At 37.6% G+C, this 19,914-nt stretch overlaps 1 protein-coding gene across 3 annotated transcripts in view; it reads right to left on the bottom strand.

Annotated features, from left to right (window-relative positions):
• Marf1 (meiosis regulator and mRNA stability factor 1-like protein) overlaps positions 1-19,914 on the bottom strand; it is a 655,603-nt gene that overhangs the window by 582,950 nt on the left and 52,739 nt on the right. For 2 of the 3 annotated variants that reach the window (XM_090397518.1, XM_090397519.1), the window contains one exon: positions 8,987-9,104. In XM_090397518.1, coding sequence (XP_090253644.1) covers positions 8,987-9,104 — 118 coding nt within the window. Of the gene's footprint in view, positions 1-8,986; positions 9,105-10,615; positions 10,703-10,798; positions 10,884-19,914 lie in introns of all 3 variants that reach the window. The other variant, XM_090397520.1, reaches the window with a different exon arrangement.

Below are 19,914 nucleotides of genomic sequence, written 5' to 3'. Positions count from 1 at the left end.
ATCCAGTACCATTAATGTGATACACAGTATATAACCTTTTCAACTCGAAGTGCATAACCTTACATTTTGCATCAAACTGACAATTATTATTGAAAGTTTATTTTTCACTTGGTTAGACTATAATAAATTTAGTTTAATCCTTTATCCAAGTGTGAGCAAACAAAGTTTGCACCTGAAAACATTATGGGAGATATTGAGATAGGAGGGATGTTAGTTTGGTTCACCTTTGCTATGAGATGCCCGGTGTTGTACTACCTTACCCTCCTGAAGATATTTTCTGGCGCAAACTTTGTTTGCTCACACTTGGATAAAGGATTAAACTAAATTTATTATATGACAATTATTATCATTCATCCTGTCAATTTATTTAAATCATTCTGCAGGATATCTATATCAATTTTATCAACTATTGTCCCACCCCCTCCCAGTTTTGCATCATCATCAGCAAACAATAGAATATTCCACTTTAAATATTTTCCTATATCACTGATATACAAATTAAAAAAGTAGTGGTATTGGTACAGAACCTTGAGGTACTCCACTAATCACACATCTCTTATATTCCATGCCATCATATACTACTCTCTAGTGTCTGTCATTCTGTCAGCCACCAACCAATCCATGTCACCAGTTACATACCCATTCCTATTTGCAAGAACTTAAGTTTTCCATTAGGTATTCTATCAAATGCCTTTGCAAAGTCCAGCAGTTCATGCTGTAGCCATTTCCCTTATTTAAGTTTGCTGTCACTCTATTATATAATGTGAGTAATTTTGTTAAAGACAGGACCTGTCTTGAATAAAGTCATGCTGCTTAGTATAGGGTATCGTATCACCATCCACCTACTGTTGGATTTTCCCTTTAACCAACCTTTCCAATACTTCGTTACCAGTGCTCAGATATTAATTGGTCTGTAATTTGCTACTTCTGTCTTGGAGCGACTTTATGTAATGGAACTATCTTACCCTCTTTCCACTCACTTGGAACCTAACCAGATATAAGACTTTGATTGAACAACATCAGAGGCACAGACAATTCGCTTGCACATTCATGTAGCACACAGGATGACATGTTATCTGTTGCACTGCTGTATTCACATTGATTTTTTTTTTTTCAATATTCTGAGTACCTCCTGTTCATCTACCTCAATTCTCACATCAACCTCTGTCAGTGACTGCAAAATCTCCACTTTGATAATATACCTTTGCAAAGTAATCCCTGAGCAACTCAACTATTTCTTTTTCATCTGCCATCTTTCTACCATCGGCATTAAAAATTTATTATTTTAATTTTTCCTCTTACTTCCTACATAACTTAAAAATCTATTGGATGTGCTTTTGTCTGCTTAGCTATTTTACCTGATAATCTGTTTCAGTCTTTTTTTGTCATACTAATCACCCTAGTTGCCTGTACTGCTCATTAGTATGCTGATCACTTTTTTTGTTTATATTCCCTCCACAATATTTTCTTTTTTGCAGTTCTTACTTTATAACCCTACTTAACTCCCACTTGGTTTATCCTCCTCACTGCAGGTATGCAGTCTGATATTGCTTCTCTCAAACAACTAGTGCCTTAAACATTAATCTACATACTATTCTTTGGTGGAATGAGGGCAACCTTTTATGATCAATGTCACCAAAATAGAGGCTTGCCTTTTCTCATGCAAAAGAGATCCCCATTTCACCAACCCTTATCCTCAGTAATGCACAAATCACCAGACACGATTAGATCTCTTTGCCTGACACAAATACATCACATCAATAGTCTCCTAAGCATCCAAGAAAATTAGCATTCTCTTTCAATCAAGAGTGCATTTTACACCCAACTAATTCTTCACTATATACAAATATCAAATTGCAATTCGGTTCATTGATGATCCCTCACTTACAGACTCACAGGCACAGATTCTACATTTGCATCTATTCTACAGGTAATTCTATGGTCACTACTCCAGTGAACTGGCAGCCATCACTTCTCCTAAGGACAAGCTTCCACATCTTAATTATCCAGGTGTCTACCAGATTCCGTGCTCTTGTGGATTATCTTCTTTCGGACAAACAGAAAGATCTGCCTCTATTCAGCTAGAAGAACACCAATCTTATATTGAATACTTTAAACCTGAAATGTCTGGACTTGCAGAACATGCCATCTTCACTAGACATAGAGTTCATTGGAGAAAGACAAGCGTCCTTCACAAAAGTCGGTTCCTCATGGAACGCCTTTATAAAGAAACATGTGAAACTTTACTTCATTCTCCTAACTTAAACAGATCCGACGGCTTAAGTCTGTCCCTTTTTGGGAGATAGTACTTTACAAATCAGCTAATCTTTCCTAACTTTTTATTGTATAGATTTTTTTTTTTTTTTTTTGTTAGGAAATTTATTGACCTTTTTAGTTATCTTACACTAGCTACTTAGCTGACGATTTTTGGAATTGTCAGTTATTGTTTAATTTGAGCTTAATATGTACTGAAGATGCCTGTGATGCACACACAGGCGAAAATTATACTATTAAATAATCTTTGTACGTGAGTTTTCCGTTATTAATTTTGTATCGATATGTCGAAAAAAGTATGCCACGTCCCCCCTTTCAAGGTATTCGCCCCCCCTCCCTGGGGGGGGTCGCACCTTGCAGTTTGAGAAAGACTACTGTAACAGAAGAATAGTATCAGTGAATAGAACATACAGAACATGTCAGATACATGAAAAGTGACCAATTGATTATTGTCTTTGAATGTGAGTTTCATTTTATATATAGAGTTTATACATATATATACTGGAGTTCCAGTATGACACCTATGCAGGAAGCACTAATTATTCAAACACTGAGATCATCTTCTTCAGGAACATCAATGTTTTCAACTCAAGCTCCATTCACTTTCTAACTCAACAGATCAAGAAGAGAATGTACATTTAGCTGTTAGAATACTGGTTAATCCTCATCCCAACAGCCTAGACATTTTTTTAACCAGCACTTCTTCTTCCATATAAATATAAATAAATAAATATATAAATATAAATAAATATATATATATATATATATATATATATATATATATATTGGAATTCATATTTACTCAGTGAAAAATGATATGGAGATTAATAAAGTGTGAATGACTAAACACCAAGAATAATAAAGAATGGGGTTTAATGGAACACTACTAGTTTCGTTGATAAAACAATTTCACTCGATTCAACCCACCTGAATAATAGCCTCAGCTACAATTTATCTGATACACACATTTCTGCTATCCAGTTCTGGCATTCTCACGATATCTCTTGCACGCAGTTATATACAGCTGGACGTAATCCAGTTTAAACTGTACCACAGTTTACATTAGATCTGTTGTCGTTATTATGTAATGTTTCTGTAGTTTTTTGTGTATATAATTCTTTGTAGTTAGACACCTGAAGAAGTTGTTTTATCAACGAAACTAGTAGTGTTCCCATTAAACCCCATTCTTTATTATTCTCAGTGTTTGGTCATTCAAACTTTATTAATTTCCATATATATATATAAACACACACTGCTGAGATTAGCTCTCCTACTGATACTAATACCTTATCCAAGTTTCCTTTTATGCAATGTCCACTATTCAGCCATTCTCAGTCTAATGTCCTTTGTGGTACCAAACTGGGTTATCTGCACAATTTTATTCCTCTTTTCTAATTACTTTTTCCATTTTCAGTATCAAACACCTGCTCTGAAGCATATAAAAGATGCTTCAGAAATAACCCCTGCCGAAATTAAGGCTTTCATCTGACTACAACCTATATTCAAGCTTCTCCAAAAATGTCAATAAATATGTTCAGAATCAAAACATTCAGCATGCACAATTGGCTCAAGTCAAAAGCCTCAGCTTAATGCTCGGCCTACCCAGAAGCTTATAACATCAATAATAATAATAACAATATCAAATCCAACTCAAAAAAAGCCAAATGTAGAAAATTTGCCTCCTGCTCATTTGGCTGTAAACACAAATGAAGAAGAGGACTTGAAGAATCTTTATAAGAGCGTTTTTGGCTGCAGGTGAATTAGACAGTCTCATACATAAGTGGGAGGTAATCTTACTCTCCCCCACACGGGTTTTTCATCCCACATGGGAGACAAACTATGTCAGAAAAAACAAACAACTGACAGACAGAACATTTAGATATGATTAACTATTCTATCATAATATTAATTAATATTTCTATGAAGCCAAGTTACTTGATTGTAAACAGGACAAAGAGCCTAACACACTGATATGAAATTAAGTACAGTTAGGGAACAGTTAATGATGGATCAAGGATTGATCCTTGTGGCACGCTACTTGTTACATTAAATCTTGCAGACTCTCATTGTCCCCCCTCACACACACATATACTATTTTTTGATATCTGTCAGTCAGCCATCCTCTTATCCATATCAATATTTCATAATTCAATTCCATACTCTTCAATTTATGGAAGTCTTTCATGCTGTATTCTGTCAAAAGCCTTAGCAAAATCCAGAAGTATTATGGTGCATCCATTTCTAATTCCATTGTCCAATTCAGCTGTAATATATCATAGAATGTGAACAAGTTGGTCAAACATGACCTTCCTTTAGTAAACCCATGCTGTTACCTGCAAAGTAGAAATTCTTTGTCAACCTATTTCATTAACCAACTTTTCCAAAACTTTCACCACTGCTCCAGAGATACTGACAGGTGAATGGTTGGATACATCAGGCTTTGTAGTACCCTTAGAGTTATTCTTTCAATTCATTCTTCCCTTTACTTGCAACATAACGATAGAATTCTTTTGGGTTGTCTTTAGATTGGAGAGCCAATTTCTTTTCATACATAGGCTCAGCTTTTCCATACAACAGTTGACTCTTCTAGCCTGCTATTTATAATTTACACAACTGACATCATCATTGTACACATGATATTCATTCCACATCATCTTTTTTATATAAATCTCTCCAACAACTGACACCATGGCACAGGAACAAGCATACTCCTCAGGTGGTCATAATTTTCTGATTTGTAGTTCAGCATGTAAACTTTTCTGAATGCGACATTCATAAACTTAGCTAACGTACCAACTTCATGTACCAATTGTGAAGTTCTGATAACATCGTTATCAGAATAACTGTTAATAATGGATCATGAATAAATGATCATGAATAACATGAATGAATAACTGAAATAAAAAAGTAATTGTTTCTAGTCTTTTTTTTGTACAACTTTTTGTAATCTAATACCCGTGATGATGTAAGTCTGACAACTTGCGAAACTTCAAGGATTATATATGTTTAGTTTTAATAAACTCATTATTTATGTTAAACACGTGTTCTCAATACCAGAAGATGTCTACAGAACAACTTGATAAATTCAGTTTCATTCTTCTGGTGAGATTTCACAGCTACCCAATTAAATGTTCAGATAATTAAAGTCCCCCATTATGATTACTTGTTTCCTGACCCTCATCCATATTTCGTAATTCATTTCTTCATCACTAGTAACAAACAATATGACAACATCAAAAAAAAAACAGGCACTGTTATACTGAAATTAATGTATTATCTATGCTTAATTGTAAAAACATGAACAGAACCATCTTTTATATATAGATAAATTAATAAAAATGTCTATGATATTAAAGTTATCAGCCAGAAGGTAAAATGTATTTACTACTCATAAAATTCAGGTGGGAAACCCAGCCACTGGGGGGGGGGGGGGGGCAATTAGTCTTCTCAGTGCTGGTCCCTTGGCATCAGAAAGGGCATCCGGCCATAAAAAAACCATGCTAAAACCAATGATGAAATGTTGGATAACAGAGAAAGGACCACGGCTAGGGCGTCCCCCGTAAGCGATGTGCAGTTCTGTCGCCCGAGGACTGTGAGAAGTGGGCTAGGGCTACTGAACCAAGGACGGGTTCGGCTAAAGAAGCGAGTCCAACAGAAAGAGAGTGTGTGTAAAGTAAGAATTGGGTCACTGAATGTGGGTACGACGAATGAGAAGAGTAGGGAGATAGTGGACATGATGAGAAGAAGGAAGCTGAAGATCTTGTGTGTGCAGGAGATAAGGTGGAAGGGCAATAAAGCAAAGGAGCTGGCAGAGGGATATAAACTGTTTTATAGCAGTGTGAATGAGAAGGGAAGAAACGGAGTTGGAATTATCATCGATAAGGAGCTGAAGGGTGAAGTCTGCGAGGTGTGCTGGAAGAATGATCGGATTATGAGCATTAAGCTTGAGATGGGAGGAAGTGTGGCTACTATAGTGTGTGGCTACACCCCACAAGTAGGTTGTGATGAGGAGGAGAAAGAGACATTCTGGAGAGAACTTGACCAAGTAGTAATGGGAATCCCTGATGGTGAGAGAGAGTGATTGTCGGAGCAGATCTGAATGGGCATGTAGGAAGGTGACGAAGCAGTGAAGAAAGGGTACATGGGGGTTGGAGTAGTGGTGAAAGAAATGAAGAAGGTAAAAGAATCATAGAATATGCTGTGGCCTTCGATCTGGCTATAGCTAACACGCGGTTCAAGAAGAGAGTTGGGCATCTGATAACCTATAAGAGTGGGGATAGAATGAGTCAGATTGACTATATTATGTGCCGTAGGAAACATCTGAAGGAGGTGAAAAACTGTAAAGTGATTAATAGAGAAAGTGTAGCGGTACAGCACAGGTTGGTTGTGGTAGACTGTGATATAAAAGGGGAAAAGAAGAATAGACGGAAGTGGTAGATACAGAAGAGAATAAAGTGGTGGAAATTGGAAGAGGAAGGCCCAAGGAAGGCCTAAGTTTAAAGAAAAGGTATTGAAAGAAATGAAGTTACCAGAGGATGTGAAAGAATGGTGGGACGTTAATAGTCGGAATATTAGAAAAATTGGAGAAGAGGTGCTTGGTATAACATCAGGAAAGGGACTGCCTGAGGATAAGGAGGCATGGTGGTGGAATGAGGAGGTGCAGTTGGAGATCAAGGGAAAGAAAGAGGCAAAGAAAAAATGGGACATGACTGGAACTAGAGCCGACAAGGAGGTATATAGATTAGCAAAGAAAATGCAAAGAGAGCTGCGGCAAGGGCAGTTGATGAGGTTTATGAAGAACTGGAGAGAAACGGTGGTGAAGCTCAGTTGTTGAGAATAGCGAAAGCCAGAGATAAGGCCTCGAAAGACATAACATCAGTCAAGCAGATAAAGGATGCCTCAGGAGTAGCATACAAGAGGAGGACAAAATCAGAGGAAGATGGAAAGAATATTTCCGTAAACTACTAAATGAGGAGAATCCGAGAGAGAGGTGTGAGGATGGAGAGGCAAATGAGAGACAAGTGCAAGACATAAGTAGAGAGGAAGTGGATTGGGTACTAAGAAAAATGAAGAATGGAAAGGCTGTGGGGGCAGACCAGATACCTGGGGAAGTGTGGAAAAGTTTGGGCAGTGAGGGCATGGATATGTTATGGGATCTGATGAGGGAAAATAGCCCAACAGGAAAAGATACCAGAGGAATGGAGGAAAAGTATTCTCGTCCCAATCTACAAAGGAAGAGGAGATGTTCAAGACTGTGGCAACTATAGAGGAATCAAGCTGATGTCACACACACATTAAAAATATGGGAAAGAGTAATTGAAGCAAGGTTACGGCAGGAAACGAAAATTGGTGAGGAGCAGTTTGGATTTATGCCAGGAAGAGGGACAACGGATGCAATATTTGCACTAAGGCGATTGATGGAGAAATATATAGAGATGCAAGTGGATCTGCACATGGTGTTTATAGACCTGGAAAAGGCATACGACAGAGTGGCCAGGCAAGAGGTACTGGAGGTGTATGAGGAAGAAGGGGGGTGTCGGAGAAGTACGTGAGGTTGGTGAAGGAGATGTATGAGGGAACAGAAACTCAGGTCAGGTCTAGTGTTGGCATGACAGAACGGTTCCCCATTGTCATAGGGCTACACCAAGGTCTCTGAGCCCCTACCTCTTTGACCTGGTCATGGATGTACTAGTGCAGGATGTCAAGAAGGAGGCACCATGGAGCATGCAGTTTGCCGACGACAGTGTTCTATGTGAATCATCCAGAGAGAGAAGCTTGAAAATACCCTGGAAGAGTGGAGAAAGGCATTGGAGGGGAGAGAGGCATGAGAATTAACTGGGTGAAGAATGAATATATGTCAACGGGGAGTGACGAGGATATGGCCATACGACTCCAGGGTGAAAGGCTAATTTCAGGGAAGAAATTCAAGTACTTTGGGTCGATTTTTTGGAGGAATGGTGACTTTGATGAGGAAATACAGCACCAAATAACATGCAGTTGGATGAATTGGAGGAAGATGAGCGGGGTCCTGTGCGACAAGAGAGTGAGTTGTAAGAGGAAAGGAAAGCTGTATAAGATGGTGGTGGTGAGGCTGGTGATGCTCCATGGTGCAGAGACGTGGCCTATAACCAAGGCACAGGAGAGGAAGATGGAGGTAGCAGAGATGCAATTGTTGAGATGGATGAGTGGTGTGACAAAGGACAGGATAAGGAATGACTACATCAGAGGGACGGTTAAGGTGGGACCAATTGGCAAGAAGATACAAGAAAGTAGGCTGAGGTGGTTTGGACATGTAGAGAGGAAGGGTGAGGAGTATGTTGGTAAACGAGTGGAGTATATGGAGTTGGAGGGAAGGAGGAAAAGAGGCAGGCCCAAGCTCAGGTGGAGGGATAAGGTGACAGAGGATCTTAGGGAGAAAGGATGGAGTCCGAAGGATGCCCTGGACCGGAGAACTTGGAAGAGGAAGGTTAAAGATTGGTGCGCTGACCCTGTTTAACATGAGATAAGGTTTAGTGAAAGAAGAAGAAGAAAATTCAGGTGGGAGATGAATTTCATCACTCAGTGTGAGGACCACTACCCACTTAGTGGAGGCCTATTTGGCTTAGTTCTATTACAAAAAAAAAATATAAAATTAATGAAAAATAAAATAAAATACTAAGTCAATCCTAAATGCTAAGTGGAAGTCACAAAGAATTCAAAAATATTAACCTACCTGATATTAATAAGATGGTTGCAGGACTTCCATGTATATCAACAAAACGCCGCATACACTGTTTCAATTTATCATCAGCAGCATTCTTACTTGTTGCATTTATATGCACTACCGTTACCTAAAAAAAAATAATAAAACATCTCATTCAAATTTACAGAGAAGATGATGTTAATATTTTGTTATATTAGTGCAATAATAATGTTTAATATTTTGATATGCTAGTTTACCCTTAACAGTTATAAAGTTATTATAACAGTTAAGTTAAACAAAAATACATCTCATTTCCTATAGTGATAAATCAAAAAAATAAAATTGGGGAGGTTGCAAGAGACTGCATTGCCTCACTGCAGAATAGTACCTCATACACTGTTTTAATCTATCATCAGCAGCATTCTTATGTTGCATTTATATGAACTACTGTTACCTAAAAAATAAAATATCTCTTCAAATTTACAGCAAATAGAAGATGCTTTTAATATTTTGTTATATTAGTGCAATAATAATGTTTAATATTTTGCTATGTTACTTTGAGTGGCTAAAAAATACATATCCCACCTTCTAAGCAATAAATAAAAATAAAAAAAATTGTGAAGGTTGTAAAAGAATACAGTGCTTCACTGGAATAACTCAAGCCTTGCAAATTTATGGTTATCTTGCAGACTGGAAATTAGCCAAGTCAATTTAATTCAAAGTATACCAACAAATCTGTCTCCTATTTTTCACACTTTACTTCTTTCAAAAAAAAAAAAAAAATCAGTTAAAAGTCAATGTCAACACTATTACAGACTTCTCAAGTAATATAATATATCATCATCATGCCTATCAAGGATTTATTCCTAGAGTGCCCTGTTCCAGCCTTAGAAGTCATCGTTGAATCTTTTAAGAGGACGTCCTGGTTTTCTTTATCCTAATAGCTTGTACTTTAAGGCTTGTTTTGGTAATATAATATAATATTAATATGCAATTGCCTATATGTAGATTCTATCACAGTTGAAACAAAACCTCATCAAATGGGGCTACCTCAACAGACCAGATAATTGGGAGTGTGGGACAACCCAGTCCATGGAACACCTTTCTTGTCCCCTTCTTCAATCACCTTGCACAAAAAAGGACCTTATATCCTGCACATAAAGAGCAGTTGATTGCACAAGATACTGGAGGGACATCTGAATATTTTTTCTTCATATTTTACTTATTATTCCCTATATAATTCCCCTACCAAATTTAAGTTCTTTTCATTTGTAATGTATCCTAATTTGTTGTAAATAATGTTGCACCAATTACTTACTACTGTATCACTTGTGTTTGGATATGAAATAAATAACTACAGTTGAACTGCCAGAGTTCATCATGCTTATTTGTGTCACGATGTTTAGACAAATATCATGGAATATTTTGGATAATGTCATGTTGTTCTTGATATTACTCAGACTTTTGATGTGTAGCACAATATCCTTCTATGTAAGCTCCCATCTTGCAGTCTTCGTTCTTACTGAGTGACTGGCTGTATGATTGACAAACTAAAATGTTTATTCATTTGCCATGGATTACCAATGCTGAAGTTTTGAGCAGAGTAGCTTTTAATGGGTGAATTAAATATATCTTCTAACAATTATTGAATCACATTACCTGATTTGAAAAATCCACTCCATTAGAGGCACACAGAAATCCAAAACTTCACATTGAGCATATGCAAATAGACTCGTGAAGCTGATACTAAACAACGAGAGAATGTGTTATCAGTTTTTGTCATGTTGTATTAGAAAAACACTAGATGTTTAGAAATCACAACTGGAAATAAATTATGCTCACCACAAATCTTGCAAATCTTTGTAATTATTGCTGAAAGTCCTTTATTATATATGATAATGGCCTTTTTTTTTGTCATCAATTAATGCTTTACCAATGGCAGCAGTCATTGCAAAGTGGTGGTGCATATTCAAGCATACAACAAAAAGTAAAGAGTTAGAAATATAAGTTCTATTATGTACAATCAAAACATCAATTCAACTCTTATAAAACTCACGTTGGACATATAAATTCCTGTTATTATACTGAAAAAAATTATTTGTTTGTTCTCATCCTTATTTTTTTAATTAAAATGTATGCTAAAACGAGCCTCCGTAGCTCAGTCAGTATAGACGAAGCCCTTTGGTCAGAAAGACCTGGGTGTAATTCTGATCAGTGATGTGAGGAACCTTTATGTGGTTTCTTTCAACTAAAGGCGAGTTAGCCGTCTCATATGGCAGAAGGGAGTTTTTTATCTCCCAAAACAGGCAAACCAGCCCATGAACACACATGCATCTACAGACATAGAACACACCAGGAGGCATAGGGCTAACCACTATGTTTATGGTTAAATTAATAGAAAATCCTTGACACTGCTGTGTAAAAGAGGATCAAAGGAAGAGGAAGGCGATGTATGCTAAAATGGTTTTGACCTTTACTGACAGTGTAACAGGACAAAGGATTCCAAAATAACAATACTGATCTTAAAAGATCATTCTAAATCTCTCTCATTCCAGGGATATATTTTGCCAGACTACACTATACTGCATCTCAGCTTTACTTAATGATTGCCTGACATTATTAGAAAAGATAAATGTATTGCAGGAGGTAGAGAGATAGGTTTAACTCCTTTATATTATTGATGTACCAAAGAGATCATTTTTTACTTTTTTTTCACCATGATCACACAGATGAGCAACCAAAACTCACTGAAACAAAAACCCAGTGACCAGTAACCAGGTGTGGTTGGTCTACTAAGGTAACTGACTCTCAAGGTAGTCTTCACTACTTGGGATTGCTCCCTAGTCATTCCTACAACTGACCATAGACTAATGTGAATGAAGAGGAATGGAAGAGTATGAGAACCCTTTCATAACAGGAAACGACAGCATTTTAACCCCCCCCCAAATGAATACCACATATTATAGGAAGCTGACACCACATTACAAACATTTGCTTTCCAAAAAAACATTTTAAAAGTTTTTGGTTTTAGAATCCTATTCTTAAGACTAGATACCAGACCTGAGGAAGAGGTAGACAACATGCATCATTAAAGACTTCGACTATGGTGATATAGATTGGAAGGAAGAAAGGATACATGGCAAAATGGAAATGGAATTTATACAGTTACTAAGGGATAATTACCTGAAACAGCACATGATGAAAGGGACCAGGGTTTGCAAGTGTTGGATCTGGTAATAGCATCAGAAGATCTATCTCTAACTACAGTATCAACTTTACCTGCGATTAGGGAAAGTAACCATGCAGTCTTGTCCTGGGAGATTGCTCAACATGTGGAAATTTCAGTCAAGAAAGGGGTTATAACTATAAGGTTGGCAATTCTGACAAACTTAGGAGGCAATCTGAAGCAGTGCAATGGCATAAGAAATTACATGGAATGAATGTCATCAGTATATGAAAGTGGTCAAGGATTGTTTGAGTGAGGTAGTATCAGAGTGCATAGCCAGGGTCAGAAGTAGGGATTAAGATGATGACTAACAATATAAAGCAGGTGCTGCAAAACAAGAAAGCAATGTGGAAGGAATATAAACAACAAGGTGATCAGCATACCCATGAGCAGTATAAAGTACACGAAAGGAGAGAACGAGTATGGTAAGGAAGGTTTAATCAGATTTCGAGAGAAAATTAGCTAAGCAGACCAAAGTTAATCCAAAAGAGTTATTTAACTCCTCTGAATTTATTTATATAACAAGTAGGAGAAAGAAAGATTATGGAAAGATAACTTTACTTAGTGCTGATGGTAGGAAAGTTACAGAAGCAGAAGAAATAGTTCAGTTATTAAGTGATCACATTGCAAGAGTATATCATCCAGGTGGTGACTTTGCAGTTACTCAGGTGACAGAGACTGATGTGAGCACTGACGGATGAACTGGAGGTACTCAGTATATCGAAAAATATCAATGTTAATACAGCACTGGGCCTGGACAGTATGTCAGCTAATGTGCAAGTGAACTGGCAGTGCCTCTGATGAAGTTGTTTAATCTAAGTCTCAGCTCTGGCAAGATTCCAAGGGAGCAGAAAGAGAATAAGATAGTTCCATTACATAAAGGAGGTTCCAAGACAGAAGTAGCAAATTATACACCAGTTAGTATGTCTAAAGTGGTGGTTAAAGTATTGGAAAAGTTGGTTAAAAGCAAAATTCAGAAATAAGTGGATAGGGGACAGCATGGCTTTGTAAAAAGTTTGTCCTACCTCAGTAACATTTTATAATTCACATTTTATAATAAGGTAACAGTAGCATTGGATAAAAGAAATAGCTACACCATGATATTACTGGACTTTGCAAAGCCATTTGACAGAATACCGCATGGAAAACTATTAAATAACTTGGAGGGAATGGATATGAGGCTGGTGTGTGTGGGGGGGGGGCTGATAGATGCAGATCAGAGGGTGCATGGTAGAGTGTAATCAAGGTAAATGAGGGTGGCTAGTGGAGTGCCTAAAGGCCACTAGTCTATAATTTGGACATTAATGATATAGCAGAATATATATGAGGAGGATATTTAGTTTGCTGATGATGCAAAAAACTATGGATGGAAATAGTTAATAAAGGTGATGTAGATATCCCGCAGGATGATTTTAATAAACTGGTAGTGTGAACAGTGGTCATCAATTCAATATTGTAAAATGTAAGGTAATGGGATGAAAAGATTATGCACTTGATACCATACTGATGGTATTAGTTACAGAAAATTGTGAGGCTAGGGATCTGAATAGAGATTTGAAATTCTGAGGATATATTGCAAGAGTAGGCAAAATAGCTCAGAGGATTACTTGGATTCTGAAGAACACATTGACAATTAAAGAAAGGGAGTTTATTATCCCTCTTTATAAGGCTATGATTTATAAATACTGTGCACAGTTTTTATAAATCATAGCCTTATAGTCTGATTGTGGTCATCTGTGTTTCTTGGGGATCGGGATCAAGCTGGTGACAGATCTGTGGAGGTTCCCCTATGAGAATAGATTAGGGATGTGTGGGTTGCAGAGTTGAGCTGACAGGCAGAGGAGAGGGGATATGATAGAAACTTATAAGTTACCAAAGGGATGCTATAAGATTGACACAGAAGAAAGTTTTCAATACATGGGGAGTAGGGAGAAAACAACTATTGTTTTCTGTTGGGATGCTCACAACAGAAGTGGTTGTGAGCATCCCAACAGTAACTAGGTTTAAGGAGATGTATGATAGGTTAGGATTGCGTTAATGGACAGAGTGGGTCTCTCGCAATAAGTCTTTTGATGGAGTGCCCATATAAATAATAATATCTTTTATTTACCAGTATCTAAGAAAAGGAACCCTCATCCATATTGAAAATCAGTTTTCATATAATGTACCAGGAACACAATGTTATCATTTGTCTTTTTCTAATGGAAAGGCTGATATATCAATAGAACCTCACAATGAGCTTTATTATTTCTCCATGCCTTTCAGTTTCTCGATGGAGACATTTGATGACAAATTCCTATTTCAGGCTAGTTTTAAATCTACTGTATAGTGACAATACAGTGATTTATTTTCATCTTTCTGAACTAAGGTTCACCAAAAAAAAAAAAAAAAAAAAAAAAAAAAACCTACAAATGTTCTTTTTTAACATCCATCTCCATTTCCCGAAGTGCATGTTTAAGGATTGGGCAGGGGGGGGGGGAATACTCTGATATTGCCACATGATTAAGATTATTCGGAGAACTAGAGGCCAAACTAGGAAATTGAGCAAGAATGTTGTTAGTAAGGGTGTAAGAACAAGATTTTTTGCTTGGAGAGTAGTGAATGACTGGAATGGGTTGCTAGAGTCTGTTGTGGGTGCCATGTCTATGAATGAGTTCAAAGCAAAGTATGATAGATGCTGCGCTAATGTTGGACGATGATTGGCATGATGTTCAGGACCTCCCTCAATAAGTCTAAGGACTCCATCAAACTAATAATAATTTTTTGACACATTAGAGAAGGCAACTGATGCAAAGGAAACATTTGTCCTTGTTGAAGGAGTAAATGGGAGAATAGGATATAATTACCAGACATAGAGACAAATTTTTGAAAAATTTGAAGAAAAGAGCAAAGCTAGTAATAATGGTAAGTACATGAGGATTTCTGTTGAGATTGTGGATTGATCATTAATAACACTGTGTTCCAACATGAGGATATGCACAAATTCACATGAAAAGAAGACAGAGAAATAAGAGAATCTTATAGACTATGCTATTGTTGATACAGTCTTCCAGCTAGTCGATCAACATAAGAATCCCGAATGGCAAAGAAAAGGAACAAGCTGAGAAACTGGGTAAGTACCAGATCGACATAATAAAGGTGACTGAAACAAAAAAGACAAAACCCAGTGAGATCTTTCTGAGCAATAAATACAAATATTATATTCACTGAAATAAGAGTGCCAAAAGGCTTGACTTCGGCGATGCACAAATTATTCAAATTAAGTGGATATCGAATCCAACATTATTTCAAAGCCGAATAGAGAAACTACAAGAGTTTTGTGACGATACATAGAAACTATAAAACTTTTGGCGGATTCAAGCATAAGCAAACCTTTCATGACAGGAGCAACTCGTAGTGAAGGTGGGGTAAGCTCCGATCCCTTAGTATTTCCCATAATGTAAAACACATCTCCTAAAGGACATATATGATGTTATACATTATGGGGAGGGAGATCACTACCCAGACCGGTTTTGACCTTTTTTGAGGTCTTGCCAGTGGGAGCCAGACACAGGTGTAAACATTCAGGTTATTGACACAGAACTTATACTTTACCATACGAGTTGCCAAAAAAAGGTGTCACATCACAAAAGGCACCAAGAATTACTGAAATAAGAGAGCGAAAAGGCTTCACTTCAGCGATGCATGAATTATTCAAATTAAGTGGATATTGAATCCAACATCATTTCAAAGCCGAATATTCAGGCAATGACAATCAAGGAAAAGAAGGAGTAGGTATAGTATTCAATACTAAATATAAGGCTAATCTTCTTGAAGGGCAGGCAATATCAAGCACTGATGTAGGAAAATATAAGAATGGGGAACTGGACAATGAGACTTATTTGTGCCCATGGTCCCACAGAAGATTCTACTACAATAGAATTGGAGGAATTTTTTCAGGCTTTAGAGAAAGCAACTGACACAATGAAAAAGAAAATGTTGTTGCTTGTTGTGGATCTAAATAGCAGAGTAGGAAATGATTGTTAGACATACAAAAATATTTTGGGAAAATTTGGAGAAAAGAGCAAAGCTAATAATAATAGCAAATGACTGTTGGATTTCTGCTAAGGACATGGACTGGTTATTACTAGCACAATGTTCCAAAATAAAAAGGGGAAAAATTCACATGGAGAGAAGAGGCAAGGAATAAGAAAAGTCTCATTGACTATGTTATTGTTGATAGTGATGTTTTCTCACTGGTGCAGGACACTAGAGTGTACAGGGCATTTGAAATTGGAAGTGATCACTATTTAGTCTTAAGCAGGATAAAATTGAATTTCATACTGAAAAGAAGAAGAACATGTAATAAAGTTTTAAAGTGAATAAAAGTTGAGCAGCTCTCAGATGTGAACTGTAGACTAAAATACACAAACATTATTCAAGCAAAAATGAAAGAGTTTGAGAACACGAACCAAACCTTAGAGATTCAATGGCAAAGGCTGAAGAAAACAATGATTGTTTCAGCCAGAGAAGCATGTAATGAGGTTGTCTGCAAGTATAGAAAAATCAGGACTTCATGGTGGACACAGGAAGTTAGAGGCAGTGAAGGAAAAGAAGAAAGCATATCGAAAGTTCCTGGTGAATAAATCAGCTTGTGCTCTTACAGAATACAGACACAAATGTAAGAAAGCTACACACTCTGTAAAACTAGCTAAACAAAAGTCATGGGAAGACTTTAGTAAGAACACAGAAAATAAATATCAAGAAGATGGCAAGATATTCTGGCAGTTGTTGAGTAATTAGTTCAAAAAATTGCTAAATGAAACAAGTAGTGATGACAGCACAGTGGTAAAAAACATACAATCAGATATACATATCCATACTTGAAGTAGAAAAAGCCATCAAAAGCCTGAAATGTGGAAAGGCAGTGGAAGTAGATGATATTCGACCATAAATGCTCAAATATTTAGGGATAAAATTCTTACAGTGACCACTGCATAGTTCAGAAGGCCTGGACAGAGGGACGAATTCCAGATGATTAGAGTAGAGCTCTCATAGTACCCTATATAAAAAGAGAAATAAAACTTAATGTGAGAATTACAGAAGTATTTCCCAACTGAGTGTTCCTGGGTAAGATTTATGCAAGTATACTTGCATAAATCTCACCCAGGAACATTACTTAATCGGCACTCCAGTTCTTCCCTGTGGGAAGAACTGGAGTGCCGATTAAGGTTCAGAGCAGCACATTCTCAATCTGTTGCAGAATTCAGTGCTACTTGATGGAGGAATGGAGAAAAATTCCCTGATGTCTGCCGCACATTAATGAGAGCCTCCCTCAAAGGGTGCAGGAGGTGATTAAAGACAAAGGTGGACATACCCAATATTACGGTTCGCCTGCTGGTATCAATTGTAAATTGCTAAAGTGTCTAAACAATTATTGGTAGATAGTGTATACATTGTTATTCCAGTAAATGGAAGTGAGATGGGCAATGGCTAAAAAACAACAAGACAGGTTGTGTGTGTGGCCCAAAGTGCTTTGGAGAGAAAAATGCTCCATATAACAAAATTGAATAGAATAAGAAATACTAGAATTAGTATTCAAAAGTAATTCTAAGCTGTGCAATTGAGTGCTTGGTGAAACATCTGGAAAGATTAGAGAGCAGAAAGAGGGTTGGTCGTGAAATAATATTGTACAAGAAGCAGTGATGGCTAAGAGGAAGGCAAAGCAGAAGTGGGACGAGTCAAGAGTGGAAGAGGACAGAGAGAAAAAGCAAGAAGCTAAGAGAGTTGTTGTGCAGGCAAAGGCCATGGCATATCAATTTATGATCAATTAGAAACAAAGGAAGGAGAAAGATTTATCGATTGGCAAAATGTAGAAATAAGGCATCAAAGGACATCTTACATGTGAGTCAGATCAAAGATTCTGGAGAAAGGGTATTAAAGAGGGATGTGGATATAAGAAACAGATGGAGAATATACTTTGAAGGGCTTTTGAATGAAGAAAATGCAAGGATGCACAGAGAAGATGGGCAGCCTTATGAGGGGATGGTGCAGAACATTAGTAGAGTGGAAGGAAAGGAGGCCATAAAGCGGATGAAGAATGGAAAATTGGTGGATCCTGACAGGATCCCAGTGGAGACATGGAAGGCACTGGGAGAAGAGGGAATTGACATACTGTGGAACCTGTTAATAAAAGTTTGTCAACAGAAAAACATACCTGAGAAATGGAGGGAAAGTACTCTTGTCCTCATCTACTAGTATAAAGGGGGATGCACAAGACTAAGAATTACAGAGGAATAATGTTGATGTCCCACACAATGAAAATCCTAGAAAGGATTCTTGATGGAAGACTGAGAAAGGAGATGGAGATTGCAAAGGAGCAAGTTGGCTTCATGCCTGGTCGATCCGTTTCTGTTTAATATCTTTGGGTTACGGTAGATGATGGAAAAGTTTCGAGAGAAGCAACAGGAGCTACATCTGGTATTTATTGATCTAGAGAAAGCGTATGATAGGGTGCCAAGGCAAGAAGTCTGCAGGTGTCTGAGGGAGAAGAAGGTAATGGAAAAATATGTTAGACTGGTGCAGGAGATGTACAGAAATGTGGACAAGAGTTCGGACCTGCCTGGTCCGAACTCTTGAGACAGAAAGTTTTCAAGTGACAGTTGGCTTGGATCAAGGGTCAGCACTAAGTCCGTTCCTGTTTAATATTGTGATGTAGGAGATGAGAGAAGATGTGCCTTGGACTATGTTGTATGCGGATGACATTGTGCTATGTGCAGAATCAAGAGAAGTAGCAGCTAAACTGGAAAGTTGGAGGAAAGTACTGGAAGAGAGGTATGAGACTGAGCAGAAGTAAGATTGCAACATATATACTCTTTACAGAGTATATATGTTGCAAAGTGGATGGCAGCCAGGAGACAGACATGGAGATGGAAGGAAATGTCATCAGGAAGGTCAGTGACTTTAGATACTTAGGTTCAACAGTGAAAGAGGATGGAGAGGCTGAGAAGGAAGTGGGATGCAGGATACAAGCAGGTTGGAGGAACTGGAGCGAGATGGCTGGAGTGCTATGCGATAAGAGGGTGCCAATCAATCTAAAAGGCAAAATCTACAGGACAGTAGTGAGACCAGCTATGACGTATGCTATGGAAACTGTGGCCCTGAGGAAAATAACATCAGCAGAATGCTTAGGTGGATGTGCGGTGTGACCAGAAAGGATCGTCTAAGAAATGACTATGTAAGGGGAATGGTGAAAGTTGCAAACTTAGGAGCAAAGATACAGGAGGCAAGGTTGAGATGGTTTGGTCATGTGATGAGGAAGGAGGACGAGTATGTGGGAAGAAAGGTCATGCAGATGGATGTGCAGGGGGGGGAGGAAGCGTGGGCGGCCAAAGAAGAGATAGAGAGAGAGATGGTGGAGGAGGACTTGAGGATGAAGAACTTGGATGTAGTTACAGCCCAAGACAGGAGGATGTGGAAGAGACTCACTATAAACAGCAACCTTATTTAAGTGAGACAAGCTGCAGAACAAGAAGAACAATCGCTTAGTACTATCATATTACACTTATCCATTGAGGGAAAATATCAAGAATTTGATGATAATCACCATCATTTGCTAATGTTTCCCCTTCTTACTCTGTTCAAGTGGTCATAATTACATTAGCTCTGCTCACATATTCTTGAATGCTAATAATGTGACAATTTCTTTACTAATATAATAATTTTTCATATGATTCTGCCATTAACGTAATTC

The sequence above is a fragment of the Typopeltis vanoorti genome, chromosome 9 (genome assembly GCF_054136105.1).
Source record: "Typopeltis vanoorti isolate ZY-2024b chromosome 9, IOZ_Tvanoo_1.0, whole genome shotgun sequence".
NCBI classification, from domain to species: domain Eukaryota; kingdom Metazoa; phylum Arthropoda; class Arachnida; order Uropygi; family Thelyphonidae; genus Typopeltis; species Typopeltis vanoorti.
The sequence above is the reverse complement of the archived record's forward strand: the minus strand, read 5'-3'. Positions and strand labels throughout refer to the sequence as shown.